The sequence below is a fragment of the Perca fluviatilis genome, chromosome 10, assembly GCF_010015445.1.
Source record: "Perca fluviatilis chromosome 10, GENO_Pfluv_1.0, whole genome shotgun sequence".
Classification (NCBI taxonomy): domain Eukaryota; kingdom Metazoa; phylum Chordata; class Actinopteri; order Perciformes; family Percidae; genus Perca; species Perca fluviatilis.
The window spans coordinates 23,044,173-23,063,797 of NC_053121.1; the positions used below are offsets into that span (position 1 = coordinate 23,044,173).

Sequence of the window (19,625 nt, forward strand, 5' to 3'; positions counted from 1 at the left end):
CTTTTAATACATTAAACACTCAAAATAAAAATAAAAAACTCCCCCACCACCGCACCCAGACTCCCTGTGTCCCGAGGGTGCGGGAAAACACTCTTGTCGAGACGTCCGGCCTGTCATCCTGGAGCCCCAGAGCTCCACCTGTGTGTGTGTGTGTGTGTGTGTATTGTGTTATCGAGATAGTCACAGGAACACACTCCTCCCTTCACGCACACACTCATGCAGTCTGGTAAAGTTCATGTACACATCGAACACAAGCTAACACATACACATTATCCCAAACACACAATGACAAATCACTTACGTCAGTGGTCAAAACAGTAAACAATGTAGACAGACAGACAGACAGGAAGTTTTCTCTCCTTCAAAGAGTGCACAGCAGAAATCACCAGCTTCTGCTTTGGCCACTAACATAATACAGATTTCTTCCAGACAGGTCAAGTTAAAGATTTGTGTACCGCCTATGTACGCCCCCCTGTTTGTCAATACGGCTGGCCTCTGTGGGACTGTAAGGATTTAAGAAGTGCCATGTGTCCCCCATTGATTTTACCCCAAATGGCCGCACCAATTCCCTGCACAAAACAAGATTGCCCTTCCCCATTGCCTTGACAGATTGATTTTGTATATCGGCTGTGAGGACTTGAGGAGCAATCCCTCTGATTCGGCCTCCTCGCACTGTCACTCTGATGGACAATTTCCCTTTCCATCCTTACCGCTCCCTGTCTCTCCTCTTTCTCCTTCCATTAAAGGACTCTTCTACCTCTAAGCTCTAACTTCTCTCTGTCCGGCCTCCCCCCTCTGCCTCTCTTTCCCTCTGACAGGCTTTCAGACAATAAATCAGAGACATTGATCCAGCGCAGCGCCCAAGTGTCCTGGATTTTGCTAAAGAGCCATTTTCATTTCACAAGCAGTTTACTGGCCTTGCTACCCCCCACCCGTAAACATCGCCCTCCTCCCTCTTCTCTCGCTCTCTCCATCATGGCCTCATCCATACACATCACCCACCTCACCTAACCGCTGAATCCTCTTCTGAGTTCCGGCCACTGTTTCCTCCCACTTTTTGCTGCCGACTCACACTTTTCGTAGAAGGGAAATACCTTAGTAGACCTGAAACATTTCAATAACGCATACTGATTGCACGCACGCACACACACACACACACACACACACACACACACACACACACACACACGTATATCTACTGTACACTCTTCCACAACCAGGGTCCAGAGCTCCGCAGGGTTTCTTGAATTGGTTCCAAGAGGTCTGACTCCAGCAACATCTGGACTAATTTAACAACCCTGGAATTAGTTTGACATCAGCACAATGAATACATGTGTAGGTCTACTTTTTTGATATTGTAAGTTTCTATGGTTGTGCAAGATACATTTCTGTCTGAATTCAAGCATCTGCTAGTTTCTGCGATACAGTGTAGTCTGTACTGTACGTTTTTGCACAGTGACACATTTTCTATTGTTTTGTCTTCATATAACCACATTATTTGTGGCTAAGAGGAGGTTCACGTTCATGTTGGTTAAACAGTGTAATCTATCTGTATCATACATATTTCTTTGCACATACATACAACAATATAAGATATCTTATAATATAAGGTAAGACTTGCACCATATACATTGACTAAACAAAATCCTATGCACACAGGTAGGAAGCTGAAAGCTTATACAAGATTTACAAGGTTACAGTTAATGCACTGTTCTCTCAGTAAAAACCTCTGGTACTGGAGTACGAAGCCAACACAACAAAAGAAAGAAAGAAAGATGGCAATGTTTATTGTAGCTTATTTGAGAACAGATAGGTCTGTCTATATTGAAGTAACACTAGTTTATGTGTCCTGATGTAAAGGCAACATCTTTGGGGATGATTAAACTTAGTTACAGATTGTGAACTTTTACAGAAACCTTTTGGTGAGATTGGTTTCTCAACTGCTAGTTTTAAGATTAACAAGGAACTTTGAACCTTACATTTTAAGCCAACATGGACAAAAAGTGCTGAAAGTGATTACAGGAAAATGTGTGTCATATGCTGTCATGGTTTTTCTTGCCATATAAATGTTAATCTCTGGAGTACTTGAACAACTTCCATTGCACTGTGGTGATTGTCACTGCTTGCTAGCATTTTGTCTAATATGAGCCACCTTTGCAGCAGTGTTTATGATTGTGATTAAGTGTGATTAAGGAATTGTAATTAACAGCGCCCTTAACCACCATTCATTTTGTGGTTTAAGACACTTTTACTTAACAGAAATCCAGCTGGAATAATACCTCATCTTGTCACTTTTATAAAGCTGTTCATTCAAAGCTCTTAGCTCAACTTGAATGTGTGACAACCTGAATCTCAACAGCAGAAGCCATAACCTTCTGCCTGCCAGCAGCCTGCAGGGTTGTGAGGCCCTTCAGGGAGATAGTATCCCCCAACTGCAGATTCAGAGGCTTGGAGGCAGAGAAATGTCTGCAACAGGCATTCACACAAATTAACTGAAGGACTGGAGGACGACTGTTGACAGCTGTTGTTGTTTCCATGTACTGGTTGATTTTTTGTTTATATGTTTAGTATATGTTATATTCATGCACGAATGTCAACATTTCAGTCCAGAAATGTTCATTTCTGGACATTTAGATAATGGAGAACTTTTCTTGGATATGAAGGACTTCTCTTTGGAATATTGCTGTATTCACACAATGTCTGCCGAATGGGAAGAATTGGAAAACCTCCCTTTATTTTGAATTGGGAGTGTTTTATTCCAAGATGGTTATTCCCACTGCCAGCTTTTTATTCACATCATTTAAATAATATAAATTTGCTACTTTTGTTAAGTATTTAAAAACGGTTCATTAAAACCAGATACAACCATCTCCAATATTTAGCTGTGTTTTACCTCGTCTCTGGTTATGCAATCTCCGTTGATCCCGTTCGTTTGTACTACAGCTGTAGCGCACTGGGTTTGCGTTTTAACAGGTAGGCCACCTGTGGCAACCCGGCCCAGCTGTCAAACTCTGCAGTTGATAACAACACACAGGCCAAAACACAAATAGAAATTCCTTCATGGAATGGAAATTTCAAAAGCAGAAAATACTGGCTTTAGCACTGTTGTTAGAAAACAGTTTTTCAACTTAGCATGTTTCCTTAATATCCGATGACACATTGTGGTCACAATGTGCACATTTAAGAAGGCAAGATATGCCAAAATATTGATAAAAGTAAAAAGACTGTTTCAGAGTGTGCAGCTCTCCCCTCATTTTTCTGATCCCATAGTTTTAGAAAGAAAGAAAGTGGTTAATAGTGTGACAATGTTTCCACCCCAAATGATCAAAATGGCTGCAATCAGGTAGGACCACTTTTTAGTTTTATTTATTATTATTGTTAATTATTTTATTACACACACACACACACACACACACACACACACACACACACACACACACACACACACTCAGAAACAGTTTTGCGACACCTTATGTGATAACTGACATTATTGTACAACATTTTGACAGAACATGCATATAACTGAAATAGCTTATCACACTGCCAATTAACGTCCTAGGCCTGCAACAACAACAACACAATGAACAGTTGAGACACAGGATGATGAAAACGACATTGAGCCAAATAGCTGCAATTAAAAATATTCAGCTAAATTGCAAAAGCCCCCATCATATAGTGCCACGGCAGAGAAATACAGGTTTAAAATAAGAGCCACTTAAAATTACACAATGCAAAAGCAATAATCCAAAATATAGTAAGTAAGAATTTGAAGTTTTGTGTTCTCCGTCTCCCTGCTGGAAGAAACTCAAGTAGAACGGAAACAAATATGTTTAAGTGCCAAGAAAATGTTGACAAGGCAGTCTCCTGTATTGTGTACTGTATTAGACTGCAACTAACGCAGTCAGCAACAGCAGTCATCAGCCTGAAATAATTCTTCATCAAACACCTGAGAGTTCACTGCCGTTGGATACTGTCAACCGAACTAGCAGTGGACATTTTTCAACACACATACACTTGCACAGCTGTCTTTTACACACAGTCTTTAACTATTGAATGTATTAAGACTACACACACACACACACACACACACACACACACACACACACACACACACACACACACACACAGGTGCATTGGCAGGGCGTGTGCAGCGAATAACTTTCAGGGCCAACAGGATTATCAGTGTATGTTCAGGATGATGGCAGGGAATCAGCCTTCAAGTTAACGAAACAGTTAGCGTAATTGTTCTTCATCTGTCATCTCAAACAGATCTGTGGACTGTTCCGAGTCCCACAGAGAAAGAAAGAGAGAGAGAGAGGGAGAGAAAGAGAGAGAGATTACTGACGGGACAGTGATGAAAATTGGTCGGAGGATAATGAGTCTCGTTGTCTTTTCATCCTCTGTTTCTTTCTCTCCCTCTCGTTCATTACTCAGAGTGACTGGTCGTGGAGTAGCTTCACAGTCTGCTGCTTATTAAAAAATCCAGAGCGCCTTTAGATGAGTTCATCAGGCTCTCCATCTCTCTTTTTCCCTCCATCTCTCCATCCTCCCGCCGGCTCTGCATCCTCTCATCTCCACCTTTTTTCCCTCCCCCTCTCTCAGTTTGAACTCCTACATCCTTCCTCTCTCTGTCTCTTTATCCCTCCCTCTTCCATCTGTTTATTTTTTCCACCAAACAGTGAGAAAGACATGAGGAGGAGGAAGAGGAGATGGAGGCCCAGGCAGAGAGGGAATCAAAGAGCTCAGAGGAAAAGACAATCACCTTTGTGACAGATGAAGCTTTTATAGAAAAATGGGGCTTTCTCCCAATTTCCTGTTGATATTCTTTGTAGTTTATTTTCCCCCGACAACCCCCCTCCTTCCGTTGTCTCAACACTACTCCCCCCTCCTCCCTGTGCGTCTGCTCCACCGCGGCAGATTGTTTGGAATCAATAAAGATGGTTGATGGCAGATGAAAGTCGTGGGGCGGGACGGTGGCTCACTAAACACTCAATTCGCTTCACACAAATCACCGCCTGCGTCCCGCCGACACGTGATGGCTACATCCTGCAACAAACAATTAAAAACTCATACAGATGTGCTGTAGGGAGAAGCATGATGTCATTTACATAAATACATATATGGTGAGTTCTGAGAGGCAGAAAGGGTGGATGGGATTTGGACAGTATAGAGACATAAAGGAAATAAAGAGAAGGAAGGAGGGAGGGTTGATGATTGTTGTTAAAATGAACAGGTGCTAAAAGGTCCACAAAAAGGGAATCTATTACGGTGAAAAATTGTAAAATGATATTGTTGGCAGGGTATTTAGATCCTTTACTCAATTAGTTATACTACACTCTAATCATACTTAATTACAAGTATTCAAGGTTTTATTTAAAAGACCAGTGTGAAGGATTTAGTACCATTTGGCGGTGAGGTTGCAACTAATTGAATACCCCTCCCCTCACCCCTCCCTTTCCCAGCGTGAAGTAGAACCTACAGTGGCCGTCACATAACTTAAAAACGGGAAAGGCCCTCTCTAGAGCCAGTGTTTGGTTTGTCCGTTCTGGGCTGCTGTAGAAACATGGCGGTGCAACATGGCGGACTCAAAACACAATTCTTAGTTTCACCTCATTGTACACTAATGGAAACATAGTTATCAATATTATATTTCTGTCAGGTCCATTAAGTCAAGAAAACACATGACAATAAAAATGATTTAGGAAATTTTTATTGAATAAATTGCAATTCAAGTTGATAAATTCTGAATTAAATTTTGGCGGTATGGCTCTGTTCAGGGAGTCCTCTGACCTTTCATGAGCACCATGAAATAGCAGAGAGTCAGAGGACAGCGGCAGCATTAGGGAACGCTCACACAGTTCAGGACTGGGAGAGCTGAACTATTCCCCCACATGGACAGAGCAGCAACAATGACATAAAAGCAAATGCCACCATATACACGACAAGGAGGAGCCGGGGAGGAGGTGGGCGGCAGAGAAGCGAGCAGCAAGCAGTTAGGAGAAAACTGAATCTGCTTTAAACAGGGCGCCGTTTTGAGCGTAGCCATTTAGCAGCGAGGGGAGTTGACCAATTGATGCGCTGATGCAGATCAGCTGATGAGTCCGTGTTGTTGGCCAATAGCGTTAGCAGCATCTTGACTACTTGGCCTGCCAGAACTGACGCTGACGCTCAATTTCTGCCAATAGATCACCCTTAATCACACTGCTCCTTTAAGCAAAAACACAGAAGTATTATGTATTTAAAGAGGTTAAAATCAATATTTTTCATAATACCAATGTATCAAATGGGAATGACATTGTGAAAGGGGTCTGGTAGTGATGAGAGTTATTACCTGAAATTCCAATATTCAATGGCCAACGGGCTCCATAGCGCCCCAAAACGCAAGGGTTGGGATAAAGTTCTTTTGATGTTCACGAGAATTGGTAGGAGCATTGCCCGCATATTAAGATATTTATGATACATTTTTTAATTTTTTTCACCTGACAGGAAGTCAGCCATCTTGGATTTTGTGTGTTAATTTTCATTTCTCGTTTGAGGACTTTAAGATGTACCTATTTTCAAACTAATAATTATTTCGATTGATATTGTAACTGGGCTTGGTCGTGGCACGTCGGGCCTATAGCGCCCCCCACTGAGTTCTAGAACTCCTACTATGGGGGTTTATTGGATTCATTTAAAATGTGGTTGCTATAATCCTCTGACTAATGTGCCGCTAAACTGGAAGGAATAGGAATAGTCGATCACTCGAGCAATGATATTTGCAACACGTCATTTCCAGCACTACAGACTCCATGCAGGAAATAATGTCTAACTTGTGTGCGCAGTGTCCGACAGTTACAGAAATGTCAACTTATACATGAACTTTATATATTGCTGTGTAGTTTAATCTAACAAATCATATATTTGACGCAGATATGTTTTGTGTGTATAACCTTTAAAGTAACTAGTACCAATAGGGGTCAAATTCAAATAGTGCAGTAAAAAGTACACTATTTCCCTCTGAAATGTAGTGAAGTATAAAGTGATATCAAATAGAAATACTCAAGTAAACTTCAGTACAGTACTTGAATAAATCTACTTACTTTCCACCACTGCAAACAGATAAGCAAGGTCCTCTCTTTCTGTGCCTTCACATTTAGAAGCGAGAAAAAAAAGAAGGAAATATTCAAAGTGTTCCCTCGTGACGCCCCAGCTCATTGATTCATATCGCATCCCGAGAAATAATCAATTCATACACACCAGGAGCCTGTGTGATTTGTTTTAATAAGCTTTTGTCATTGTCTCACACATATGCGCACACACACACATACTGGAATACCAATATTCTAATAGCACAGGACACATAACTCTTAGCGTGATGCACCACTGAACACAGAAAACAAAGGTCAAGTTAGAGTGCAGCTTAAGGTCCATTTTTCACAAGAACTATCAGTATAATTTCACACCTTCATCACCTCTCTCAACCATTCGTGGAAAAAAAAGGAACTAATTAACATCTGCAGAAGAGCCAGTGTGCACTTCAAAAAAGCAATCACCTATTTAGGAGTTATCTTCCTGCTGAAGAAGGTTTTGATCTGTGACGACAGCGAGGAAAAGGAATCTGGATGCTGAGCGTAGCGGTGTGTATCCACAGCAACCAAATCTGACAAATCGACTCTCAGAGTTTACTCTTGATTGTGGCCTCTGTGGGAGACAAAAAAAATCCACTTGTAAAACAGGGGAAGAGAGCACTTTACCTTGGTCATGCAGCGGTTAATAGTATTTTGGCTTCTGGAGCGTCTGGTTGCTTCAGAGGGATCTGTTAGAGCGGATTAGTCACTCTCAGTCCAACATGGCTTAAGACACACTGAAAACATGCAAACACACGTACATACATATCAAACAGACAGCCAGTGTGAGTAGTGCCAGGTGTTGGAGACACATAAGGTTTATAGTGGAGACTTGGAGGCCTGCCTGCAGCAGCTCTATCACACAGACAGACAGTTCCGGTCCATCTACCAGCCAAGCACCGCTACTGCTCGCTCACTGCTGCTACAAAATCTGCTGTACATCCATTAGAGGAAAAAGACACCAACATCTAGTATGGACTTTTTTTTTTTAAAGAGACACACACCTGCATTTTTTGAAAATAACCTCTTTAGTCAACTGACCCATTGTGAAGATATGAAAGTGCTGATTTCATGCTTCAAGTGTAGAGTTGATGCAGTGTCACAGTTTGAAACTGTCGCGTGTTGAGTAGAATCTAAGCGTTTCCTCCTCATCACAGAAGTACAGGATAAAAACAGGCCATCTGACTCTAAAGCTGGATGAATTCATGGTTTACTTCTTACTAGTATTAAATCGCCATAGAAACCCTCCCAACACTTTTATTTTTTAAATCTTTATTTTTTTGTAGCATTTTCAGATGTTTTCGATTTTGTAATATGTATTACTATGAGGCTAAATGTATTTTAATCTATTCCTTCTTGTATGCCCTTTTTAACATGTAAGATGTCCTTGTGTATTTAGAAAGGCGTCCGCCAAATAAAATGTATTATTATTATTATATATAAAATAACTCAACTTTACAATCTGAACATGAAATCAAAGGTAATATTACACATAAGCCATTCGGTCAGCTGAGGGGTAAGAAGCTGTAAACACAACAGTGATATGATATCAAAATCATTGTAGCAAATATGTTCGCAAACAGCAATCCCCCAAAATATTCAGGTTGGTGATTGCGTTTTTCTTTCATGTTCTTTTCTGTGTTCTTCATTTATTAACATATTGCCAACATCGGTATGCATTGTATTTTATCCTCATGTTAGTCCTGTTACAAGTTTATTTTTGAAATGGGTTATAAGATAAATCATAAGATTGCTGTTGTCCTCTCTGCAGACAGCCTCTGAGCGAGGCGAAGGTCCTGAAAGATACATGTACGCGTTTCATGTTCTTTATGTGTTCTTTTATGACCATAAACATCTGGCAACCCCCTTCACTGCTCTAGTGAGTGTTACTGCCAGCAAGACAGTGTGTGATGTATTGACTCAAAATAAACTACTTTGCCCGAGTTCATGTTAATGAACATGTCATCCAGTGCAACATTGTTGCACATTGATGTGTTTTTAATAGTTTTTGGCTACACAGGAAATATCTGTAATAAGGATCAACTCATTGTCGGTTCTGGCATTTTCATAGGATGTATTGTCAATAAGAAAATATAGAATATCATTCCCTTATCCTTTAAGCTCATATTCACAATTATATTTTCATATTGGTGTGAGGTTGCTGCTTCTGCTTGATCATTGTTACATTTTTATCCACAAAATAAAAAAAAACTTGTATTAGTAAAAAAACTTGTAAACACTTTTATATTTAGATTTTTGTATAAATTAGAGAGTATAAGGGCATCACAGTTTGAGATCCCATTATTTTTAGCATTTGATCTTCCCTGAGGCGCACATTGAAATGAGAGAGAAATCCTTCCTTGTATCGGCAACTTCTGGTCGGATGTGTCTGCAAAAAAGATTTAAAAAATTAAGACTCTTAAGCCTATGTCTGACTTTAAAGCTTATGTGGGAGATACGGCTGCAGAGTTGATTGGATTCTGCTCTTATTTTTAATAGGCTGCGCCCCTTTTTTCTTCTACTCTTCGTTGACTCCTTGTCTGTCAGGTCACATGTAAAACACTTTAAATCCTCAGTTTATGGTATGTTTTCATTTTGTCTTATGTATCTAAGGGTGCTGCTTTTTTATGCCTGCTGCATTTTTGGCAACCCCGTCCTAAAACATACTGACTTGTGAAGGTATGCATACTGTGTGTGTGTGTGTATATATATATATTAGAGCCTTGAACTCTTGAGCAGCATGCATATTAATGATATACAGAGTGATAAATTCAAACCCCAGACACATTTCTCTGTTGCTTGACTTTACTGCCACTAAGACCAAGAATCCTCCTTTCATTTAAAATTAAACACAACACTCTTGCATAGTTTCAATGTCTGCCAAGATTTTGTTGAACATTTGTCTGTTTGTTGTGTTTAATCTTTGGTGTTTCCCTTTTCTTATTTCAGTTCATGTATAGCTACTATTTTTTTTTCACAGTACTCTCGAAATTGAAAGTATTAAAATAAATGAAGCCTGATTATTCTAATTGCTTTGTGAGGTCTAAAAGCACTGACAGAGGCAGGTTGTTCATTCAGGTCCACACTTTACATCGCCAACTTCTTACTGTGTATCGAGAGCATGAGACTTATAGTGAGTCTTCTCTATTTGTTTAATTCAAGCAAATGTAAGATTGTCACTAAATGCAGGACCAAGCAGCCGTACAAAACTTGTAGAGGTGAAAATTTGCAACTTCCTGATTCTTTTGTTGGTCTTGAGTTTGGCTTCGGCAGCAGCTGTGTGCCAAGAATAGCAAAAAGTTGTATAAAAGCAGAAAGCACGAGATAGTTGAGACCTCTCTCTCAAAATGTTTTGGAGGCGAGAGGTGGGTTTGATTTATAGCAGTGGTAAAGCAAGACATTAGAGGTTAAGGCTGCAGTTGTAATACCAGTGCTTAATTTGAATAATTGAGTGAATGACTGATCATGTTTAGGAGCCCAGACTGCTTGGCATTATAAAACTATCAATCACGGGTGTAATCAAAACAAATGAGTGAAGTCATCATGTCACAGCTCGAGCCAACATGAAATGTACGTATTTACTAAACTTTATTCAACCATACAGATCAATCTGCAATGATGGCACAGGACTTTTGATTAGTCCATTTTAAAAAGCAGGTGAGACAGGACTTGCAGATCGAAGGAGGAACCTTGGAGGCTTAAAACGTGATTGTTATGTTTTTGTTTAAACCAAACCCTTTACACCTTCAGAGGAAAAAGATTTGAATATATTCTTCATCGGCAACAGTTTGTAAACGAGCGAGCTTGAGGTCAGCAATGTCCAATGCAAAAAGCCATTTTCATGTAATTGAGGTGCAACAATTGGCAATTTATTCCCAAAATATGAAGTGCTGGTTGGAAATGTCAGGGTTTCCTCTCTGTACGCAGCCTTTACTTTTTCACACAGGGGTTTAGACTGGCCATCTACAAACAGATTCCTTTTGAAAGAGTAAATAACATGTTGACACACACCATGCAGGTTACCTGAACAATAAGCTGCTATCATTGGTCAGCTAAAGAGGTGGACACAGAAATGAGGGCAAAACACAGATGATTGGCTAAGAAATGTATAAAAGTCATCAAATGTTATCTTGCCAACAGTGTATTTGGAAAAAGAAACACATTCTAATTTGCTTACTTTCTGAGAGTGAGATCAGAACAACAGCTGGGCACAGTAGCCAGGTGTCCATCCAAATGTAGTGCAAATTTGAACCAAATTTTCAGAAAATCGGCAGAAGAAAATTATAGTTTGTGTGTGCATTTACTATTTACTACTATTATGCGAGTAGGTGGTGGCCTGTCTCGCCGCTTCTGCTCTGTGTTGCTGTTCTCAAAATCCCCTCACTTTGGGAAACAACAACAAACTTTGAGCTAGCAAGCTACATGCTCAAAATGGGAAGTTTTTAAAGGAACACGCCGACTTATTGGGAATTTAGCTTATTCACCGTAACCCCCAGAGTAAGACAAGTCGATACATACCCTTCTCATCTCCGTGCGTGCTGTAACGCTGTCTGACGGCTCCAGCATTTGCTTAGCCCAGCACAGATCCTGCAGGTAACTGGTTCCAACTTGGCTACTGCTCCGAATTGTGACAAAAGTGACAAACCGGGAACTTTATTCACAGACAGGCTTGCTGCGAGAATATCACTCCGCCCAAGTACTATATTCTTCCGCCTGAGAATATAGTTCCCGATTTGTTTACGGTTAGAAGATGGCTGTGCCTCATGTTACGTTGTTTTTTGTACACACTGCGATTCTACAAATCACAACATGTAAATAGGAACATGTTGGCGTTATTTTGTCACTTATTCGGAGCAGTAGGATTACTGGAACCATTCACCTGCCTGTTCTGTTATGGGCTGATGCCGCTGGAGCCGTCAGACAGCTTTACAGCACGCACGGAGATGAGAAGGGTGTGTATCGACTTGTCTAACTCTGGGGGTTACGGTGAATAAGCTAAATTCCCCATTAGTTGGCGTGTTCCTTTAAGAAAATGTGAGTACTGCAACAAGGCAGGCTTCTTTGGTTCTTCCAGGGAATGATTGTAAAGGTTTATAAAGAATATGTTTACGGCATTTATGATCTAACTGGGACAATTTGGGGGCGAATGGTGGGAATTGCTACGGACAAAGTATGAATGGCCATCCACTGGTAAGAGAACATTTAACCATGTATCCAGCTGATTATATATATATATATCTCACGTTACTGTATTGTGTGAACAGTTATCTTCATTTAATATTCTATGTGGCTTCTTCTTACAAAATGCTCCACCAAAACAAGTTCATTCATAAGAGCATTTTGCAGCGCAGCCTTTGTTGCATCCAGAGCTTAGCGCCTCCCAAGATGATTGTGATTGGTTGGAATAAATGCAAAAAACCCAGACCGTTTTTTTTCTCCTATCTTAGGATGTACAGTATGTGTGGTGTGGCCAGACCTTACTCCACAACGCTGTGGAGATAGGTCTGGCAATGTGAGACTAGGTGTCTTTATACCACTGCAGAAAAAGAGGTTAAATGAGATGACGTAATTAAAAGAGCGCCACACAGATCTGATCTTTTTGTCTGCTGCCAATTTTCATCTGTTCGGTGGAAGATTAAGTCACATGCTTCATGGATGTCATGATTCAGTCTGTGTCCATTGCACTCTTTCACATTTTGCTTTTATCAATAAACCCAATTTTCCACCTGAGCCAAGCGGCAAAACCTTTTTGCAATTTTTTGAGCTTTTATAGAAGTTTCCACACAGGTGTTCTTATGCGCAAATTGAAAATGTGCAAACAAATAGGTGGATGGAAACACCATGACTGCACACACACCACAGTGGCCTACACTTCAAAGTGTCTCATATGCTGATAAAATCCAGATGTAATGTAATACACTTTCAATTACACTTACCCACATAATGTTTTTATATGTTAGCCAGATCACAAATCTGATTTCATCCATCTTGGTTTCCCAGAACTAAGTTGTCATTTCTGCTTATTTGTAAGTTAAATTAATGAGATACCATGTGTTGATTAGTGAGCTTTAAAGGTGCTGGTAGACATATTTTTGAACTTTAGACACAGTCAAGCTAGCTGTTTCCCTCTCTTTCAGTCTTTATGCTAAGCTACAGTACAGTAGATATGTGACAGTTACCGATCTTCTAAACTATCTCTCAGAAAGAAAGATAATAAGCATACTTGCTAAAACGTTTAACAAACTCAACTCCTTTAAGTCTTTTTATTGTGCCAAGCCTTAAATGATCTTATAATGAATAGGTTTTAAGTCTTAATTTTTCCCTCAAGCTGTTTATGTGGATTGTATTTAGTGCTATACTTGCATCTCATAAAAAACGTGAATGGTTATTCCAATAAAGTAAATACATTGGCAAAAGGAAAGTAAAAATGTCTTTAGTTGTGCAATAAACCTTAAAAAAAAAAAAAAAATTTACATCTCGTTTATTCTGCTATGCTGCTTACTGAAATTATTCTGGACCATGACTTCCATGACGCATGTGTAACCCTATATCACGATTTAACATTCAAATAGATTTAATTGATTAAATAAATAAATCAATCAATAGATAAATTCACAAGTGAAATAACAAGGCAGTTTCTCAGTTTGTCAGCTATGGAAAAGGCCATGCCAATAAACACAATATATACATTAGATGGACTGTATGTCAGTAGTGCAACTAGAATGTGCTCAAGTGTGTGTGTGTGTGTGTGTGTGTGTGTGTGTGTGTGTGTGTGTGTGTGTGTGTGCGTGCGTGCGTGCGTGCGTGAAAGAACACTCACCGGCAGGGAAGTAGAGTGGGAGGGTCTGTAGATACAGCTCCTTATCAGTCGGCAAGAACACACAGAAGATGACTCTGTCCAGCTGACACACACACACACACACACACACACACACACACACACACACACACACACACACACACACACACACACACACACACACAAAATGACCTTTATTACAAGTATATGGAATAACCATGAATTCATCAACAGCAGGGGGGAAACAATGTAACAGTATGTGACATTGTGTGAAGGCGATATCAGGAGAATGTAGCTAATGCATCACTCCATTACTCTCCTATTAGCTTCCTATTATGGCCATGCCACAACACAGCGCTTATGACACTGTGAGCTGGGACAGAGTGCTGCAAATATACTGTGTGTGTGTGTGGGGATGAAAAAGAGAGAGAGAGAGAGGCAGAGAGAGAGTACAAGCTCCTTTGTCTATAAGTACTTCTATTGTAAAAGTGTTTATGTGTATGGATGGATGTGTGTATACGGGAGAGATAAGTAACTTTGTGTTTTTGCGCATGTCCATCAGTGTTACACTGTGGCATTCAGCCCTCAGTTTCTCTCATTACTGTGTGAAACACTATTCAACTCAATCCAAAATCACCACTGCGCGCACGCACACGCACAAAATTACCTGTATTACAAGCATATGCAATAACCATGAATTCATCAACAGCAGGGGGGAAACAATGTAACAGTATGTGACATTGTGCGAAGGCGATATCAGGAGAATGTAGCTAATGCATCAGTCCATTACTCTCCTATTAGCTTCCTATTATGGCCATGCCACAACACAGCGCTTATGACACTGTGAGCTGGGACAGAGTGCTGCAAATATACTGTGTGTATGTGTGTGTGTGTGTGTGTGTGTGTGTGTGTGTGGTGGGGGTGAAAAAAGAGAGAGAGAGAGAGAGAGAGAGAGAGAGAGAGAGAGAGAGAGAGAGGGAGAGAGAGAATACAAGCTCCTTTGTCTGTAAGTACTTCTATTGTAAAAGTGTTTGTGTGTATGGATGGATGTGTGTATACGGGAGAGATAAGTAACTTTGTGTTTTTGCGCATGTCCCTCAGTGTTACACTGTGGCATTCAGCCCTCAGTTTCTCTCATTACTGTGTGAAGCACTATTCAATTCAATCCAAAATCATCACTGCACGCACACACGCACACGCACACACACACAAGATAATAGCTTTCAAATAATATTAAGACACTGGTCGAGTGAGTGCAACTATTTTCTATCAATAAACAATCTTTATGCTCTGTGCTTTTGTGTTCTTCGGATCACTGCAGTCTATAATATTTACATTATATTCTGTATAGCTGGACATACAGTACAGTACACAGCACTATATGTAGCCTGATGATTAAAGTTACTGTAACTGCAGTAAAGAGATGATTCCAGGGATATAATCTCCACTGTGATCTCTTATTTCTCACCCTCTGACAAACATTATTACCTCCCTAATGTCTCTACAAAGGTTTGGATTTTTCCGTTTTGGGGTTAGGTAGAGCAATTTATAGCCCAGCTGTTCACTTTCTGCTTGGTTTTGGAGTTTAACTGTCATTGCTTTCAAAGGCAGCTATTTCAGCAGCCTGCTAGCCTGGAGCCCGTGTTTTTCAGCCCAATGCTTGTCGCACAATTACCATCCTATCCTCGCCAGGATTTGAATGGAGGCTAAAAAGGAAGATATTGAAATGTGTGGTAAGTAACTACATCCCCTGGGCTAAGGTTCAAAATCCCTAACCACCACGCTGCGATGCCTCCACTTGCGTCATTTTTCAGCCTCCCTCTTTCAAATTAAAGCAAATGCTTGCGAGGAGAGATGCAAAACGGAGTAAAACTTTATTTGAAGGGGTGTGCATAAGGTCATGGGATATAATCAAAAGCTCCACAACAGCTACTAAATGGATCTAGACCGTTTTCTCAAATGTCATACATCAGTTTTGTAGAAACTTTCAGTTAGTATTTAATTTGTAAAATATAACAACTATGAAACTTATGAGCTGCCTTGGATTTTACTTTCTTGATTTACAAATAAATTATTCATGTTATTTGTTATTACACTTGATGCAGAGTGTTGGTGCATTGCCCCGTGTCTTGAGTCCATTTTGTCTTACTGTGTGTGTAATTTTCAATTTCATTTTCTACAAATACAACTCTCCAAGCCAGAGTAAGCCCCACAAAACAGTGTAAAAAAAAATGCTAAATGGAGCGGGTTCAATTACAGAATAAACCTCCTCTGGTGAGCATTCTTACTTTATATGTATGCAAATAAACTCTGTCTCACCATCTGATTCGTTCACAGTAAAACTTTTTTCCCAGTGGTCACATTTCTGTGCTGAATTTAAATAAGAGCCTTGTTGATTTGGCTTTCTGGTCTTGTGTTCAGCCGTTTAAGTCTTGTAGACTGTTGTCTTCCACGGTGAGACGTGTAATGTTTAATGTTCGTTTGTTGAGCTTGGCTGACGGCATCAGTCGACTGGTATTGCTACAGAGACTCTGGAGACTCCAGTGCTAACAATAACATCGTCAACACCCTCTCTGGGAGGTGATACAGCACGGTGGTTAGAGACAGAAAAAATGACTGAAAAGGGGAGGAGACCTTAAGAGTAAAGGAGGAGAGTTTAGAGCATGTTAACGACTGATTGGAAAGTTTCCTTTTTGTTCCAATCTCCCATCAGCCCCCCCTCTTCCCCTCCATCCCTCCCCTCCAGTCATCTATTCCATCATTTTGTCTTTTCTTCGCTCGCTGTTTCTCCGGAGTGAAAGCGTGTGTGTGTGTGTGTGTGTGTGTGTGTGTGTGTGTGTGTGTGTGTGTGTGTGTGTTTGTGTTTGTCGGGTTTAGTCCCGCAAGGAGCCAATTAAAACGCAGACTTGGCCATGAGCATGAGAGCCAGAGCTTGGGAGTGTGTGTTTAGATGTATTTTTGTGTGTGAGTGTCACTGTGAGTGTGCGTGTGTGTGTTTTTTCTCAATTCACTCTTCTCCTCGCTCCCACCAGAAAACAAACACAACAGCTGCGAAAGGAATAATACCTTGAGGAAATGGTAGGGAAAAATTGCCAATCATGCAGACACAAACACATACGCACCTTGTCATGATGCTCATCCAGATACTCCCTCACAGTTGCCAACGCCTCATGCACAGCCTGCTCAGGTGGATATCCTACATAAACAAAAATATACACACTGAATTTGCAAGAACAGGTGCATTGACGGATCTGTATGTTTGTGTTAGGTCGTTGTCTGCGCTGTTCTTCTTTTCCACTATCCTAACACTCTTTATGTTCTGTGTTTTTTCACTTCCTCTCAACCCGACTCGCCTATTCCGATGAGGTGCAGACATTACACACTTTTTGGTTATGAGGAGACAGATGAAGAAAGACTACAGTGCTTCTTCAATATTCATTCAGCGACTGAGACCTTTCAGTGCTGGAAAAGTATCCCCACTACTGGAAACGCAACACAAAGGCAGTACAAATTCATCAAATGGCCAAACTGCTTAGCCACAAACAAACAAATACTGTGTGATTATACATTAATTATTCTATACATTACGTCAATTAGCACTAAAAACACATTGTTTCAGCTTAAAAAAGCACACTGCAAGAGATGTTATCTCTCAAACCGGGCCCATTATGTAACAATTCTACTGCTTGATGAAAGAAAAAAAAAAAAGCAGTTTGCCTTTCCATTACGAATATTAAAGGCAATAGTCTTGTTCATCTGATGAATAAGCTTCATCTTAAAAATGAATAAACGTGGTCCACCTACACAGATGCCTTCACTTGCAGACTAGGCTAGACATTAATATACTTCTAATTCAAACAGCAAATGTGTTTTGAGTGAAACGTAATGCCATCCAGATTAACTTTAATCAACCTAAGACATCGACAAACAGATGAGGAAGACACGGATAACACGCTGAGTCAATCAGAACTATGGCCTTTTCCTCTCTCTAGCAACAAGGGTGAAGTGTTGACAACTGGCCCTCACACTCAAAGCCACTCCAGGGAGTATTCAGGCACTATCCTTAACTCCCACTCCTGCCAGTGTGAAGGGGGATTACAGTCAATCTGACACAATCTCCGGCCTAATCTATTTTAATCTGCTTGTCTTAATCCAAGGCCCTAATCTGAGAACCACCTCTGGGCTGCAAGAGATAATGTGACAAGTGGCACCGGGTGGCTCAGCAGGACTCTGATTAAACAGAAAGACTGATACTGGAAACAAGCATGTGATGGAAAACACAGCCAGTGTGTACAGTGTATAAACAAGGGAACAATGATAGGCCTGCATTGTTGTTGTTGTTGGATTAAAAAGAAAGAAATTCTTTCACACTCAAAGAAACCATCAGTTTGAGTATAAAACCCCAAGCAACACATGATCACTTGAAGTAAAACTATGGAAATGATGACACACACACACACACACACACACACACACACACACACACACACACACACACACACACACACACACACACACACACACACACACACACACACACACACACACACACACACACACACACACACACACACACACACACAAATGTCATGCATTTGTTCTTGTTTGAGAAGGTGACACACACATCAACTCAGACACTGACCGTAGATTCCAGTAGAGATGCAGGGGAAAGCCTGCAGAGTAAAGATGACAAAGTGGTTACAGTCTGTTGCTGATCACACAACAGCCAACACACACACACACACACACACACACACACACACACACACACACACACACACACACACACACACACACACACACACACACACACACACACAACAGAAAAAGACGCGGATCTCTCTGCTGAATCTTGATGAAATCTTTCTCCTGATTGCTTTTTACAACAGCTTCTCTTCTCTGAGTTTCACTTCTATTTAAAACCCAGTCCATCACCATTTTACCCTTTTGTTATGGAGGCCTGGTATGAAAGGGCTTTTTTCCTCATTCAGTCATTAACCCGGCATTATTATAGGTATTATAAACCATCATAGTTATTATATTTATAAAGTTATCATCAGCCTTTTTTCATAATTCTGTGAGCAGCTGACTGACAATGTATTGGAGAGGTGCAGGTTAAAAAGAAATTCTGTAAGAGCCTCTTACCTGCAGCTCTTCCACAATAAAAGCCACCCATGTTTTGGCAGTTGAGTGCTGTTAAAAGGATTTCTTTTCTTCCCAAGTAACGATCCTCTTAAGTAGCAGACTTTGACCCACAAAGTCTCCGGTTCTCCTGTTTTTTTTCTGTTTGTTTTTTATCCTGTTGGGGACCTTTCGTTGCATCTGCCTCATTTCCTGTCATCTCTCTACTCTTGCCATACAGTATAATAAAAAATTGTATTTTATGTAGCTTTTAGCCATTTCTGTTTTATGTACATTGAAAGCACTGTTGGACGATTTAATTGTTCCTCGTCTGCATACTGGCCACAAAGAGATCTTTTCTTAAAGCAATTACATTTCAAAAGTTACAGTCTTTTTAGTACCAAATTCCCTCTTTTTATTACTATCCCTTGAACGCATCTCAGCAAGGGAACACAGTCTAGAGACACAAAGAGGTAATTTGGTACTGGAAGACCCATTTGATTTTAACTCAGGCAGCTGCAGCTTTGTGACCAGTGTAGACAGCAGAAACAACTACAACGACCTATAACTTTTTAAATGTACATATGAGCCTAATG

At 40.4% G+C, this 19,625-nt stretch overlaps 1 protein-coding gene across 3 annotated transcripts in view; it reads right to left on the reverse strand.

The window, feature by feature from the left end:
* Window positions 1-7,244: 7,244 nt before the first annotated feature.
* The window catches only part of macrod1 (mono-ADP ribosylhydrolase 1), a 103,929-nt gene continuing 91,548 nt past the window's right edge, over window positions 7,245-19,625 (reverse strand). For 2 of the 3 annotated variants that reach the window (XM_039812866.1, XM_039812864.1), the window contains 4 exons: window positions 18,551-18,581; window positions 17,031-17,104; window positions 13,930-14,011; window positions 7,245-7,683 (listed from right to left, as the gene is read on the reverse strand). In XM_039812866.1, coding sequence (XP_039668800.1) covers window positions 7,658-7,683; window positions 13,930-14,011; window positions 17,031-17,104; window positions 18,551-18,581 — 213 coding nt within the window. In that variant the 3' untranslated portion in view covers window positions 7,245-7,657. Of the gene's footprint in view, window positions 7,684-11,132; window positions 11,162-13,929; window positions 14,012-17,030; window positions 17,105-18,550; window positions 18,582-19,625 lie in introns of all 3 variants that reach the window. The other variant, XM_039812865.1, reaches the window with a different exon arrangement.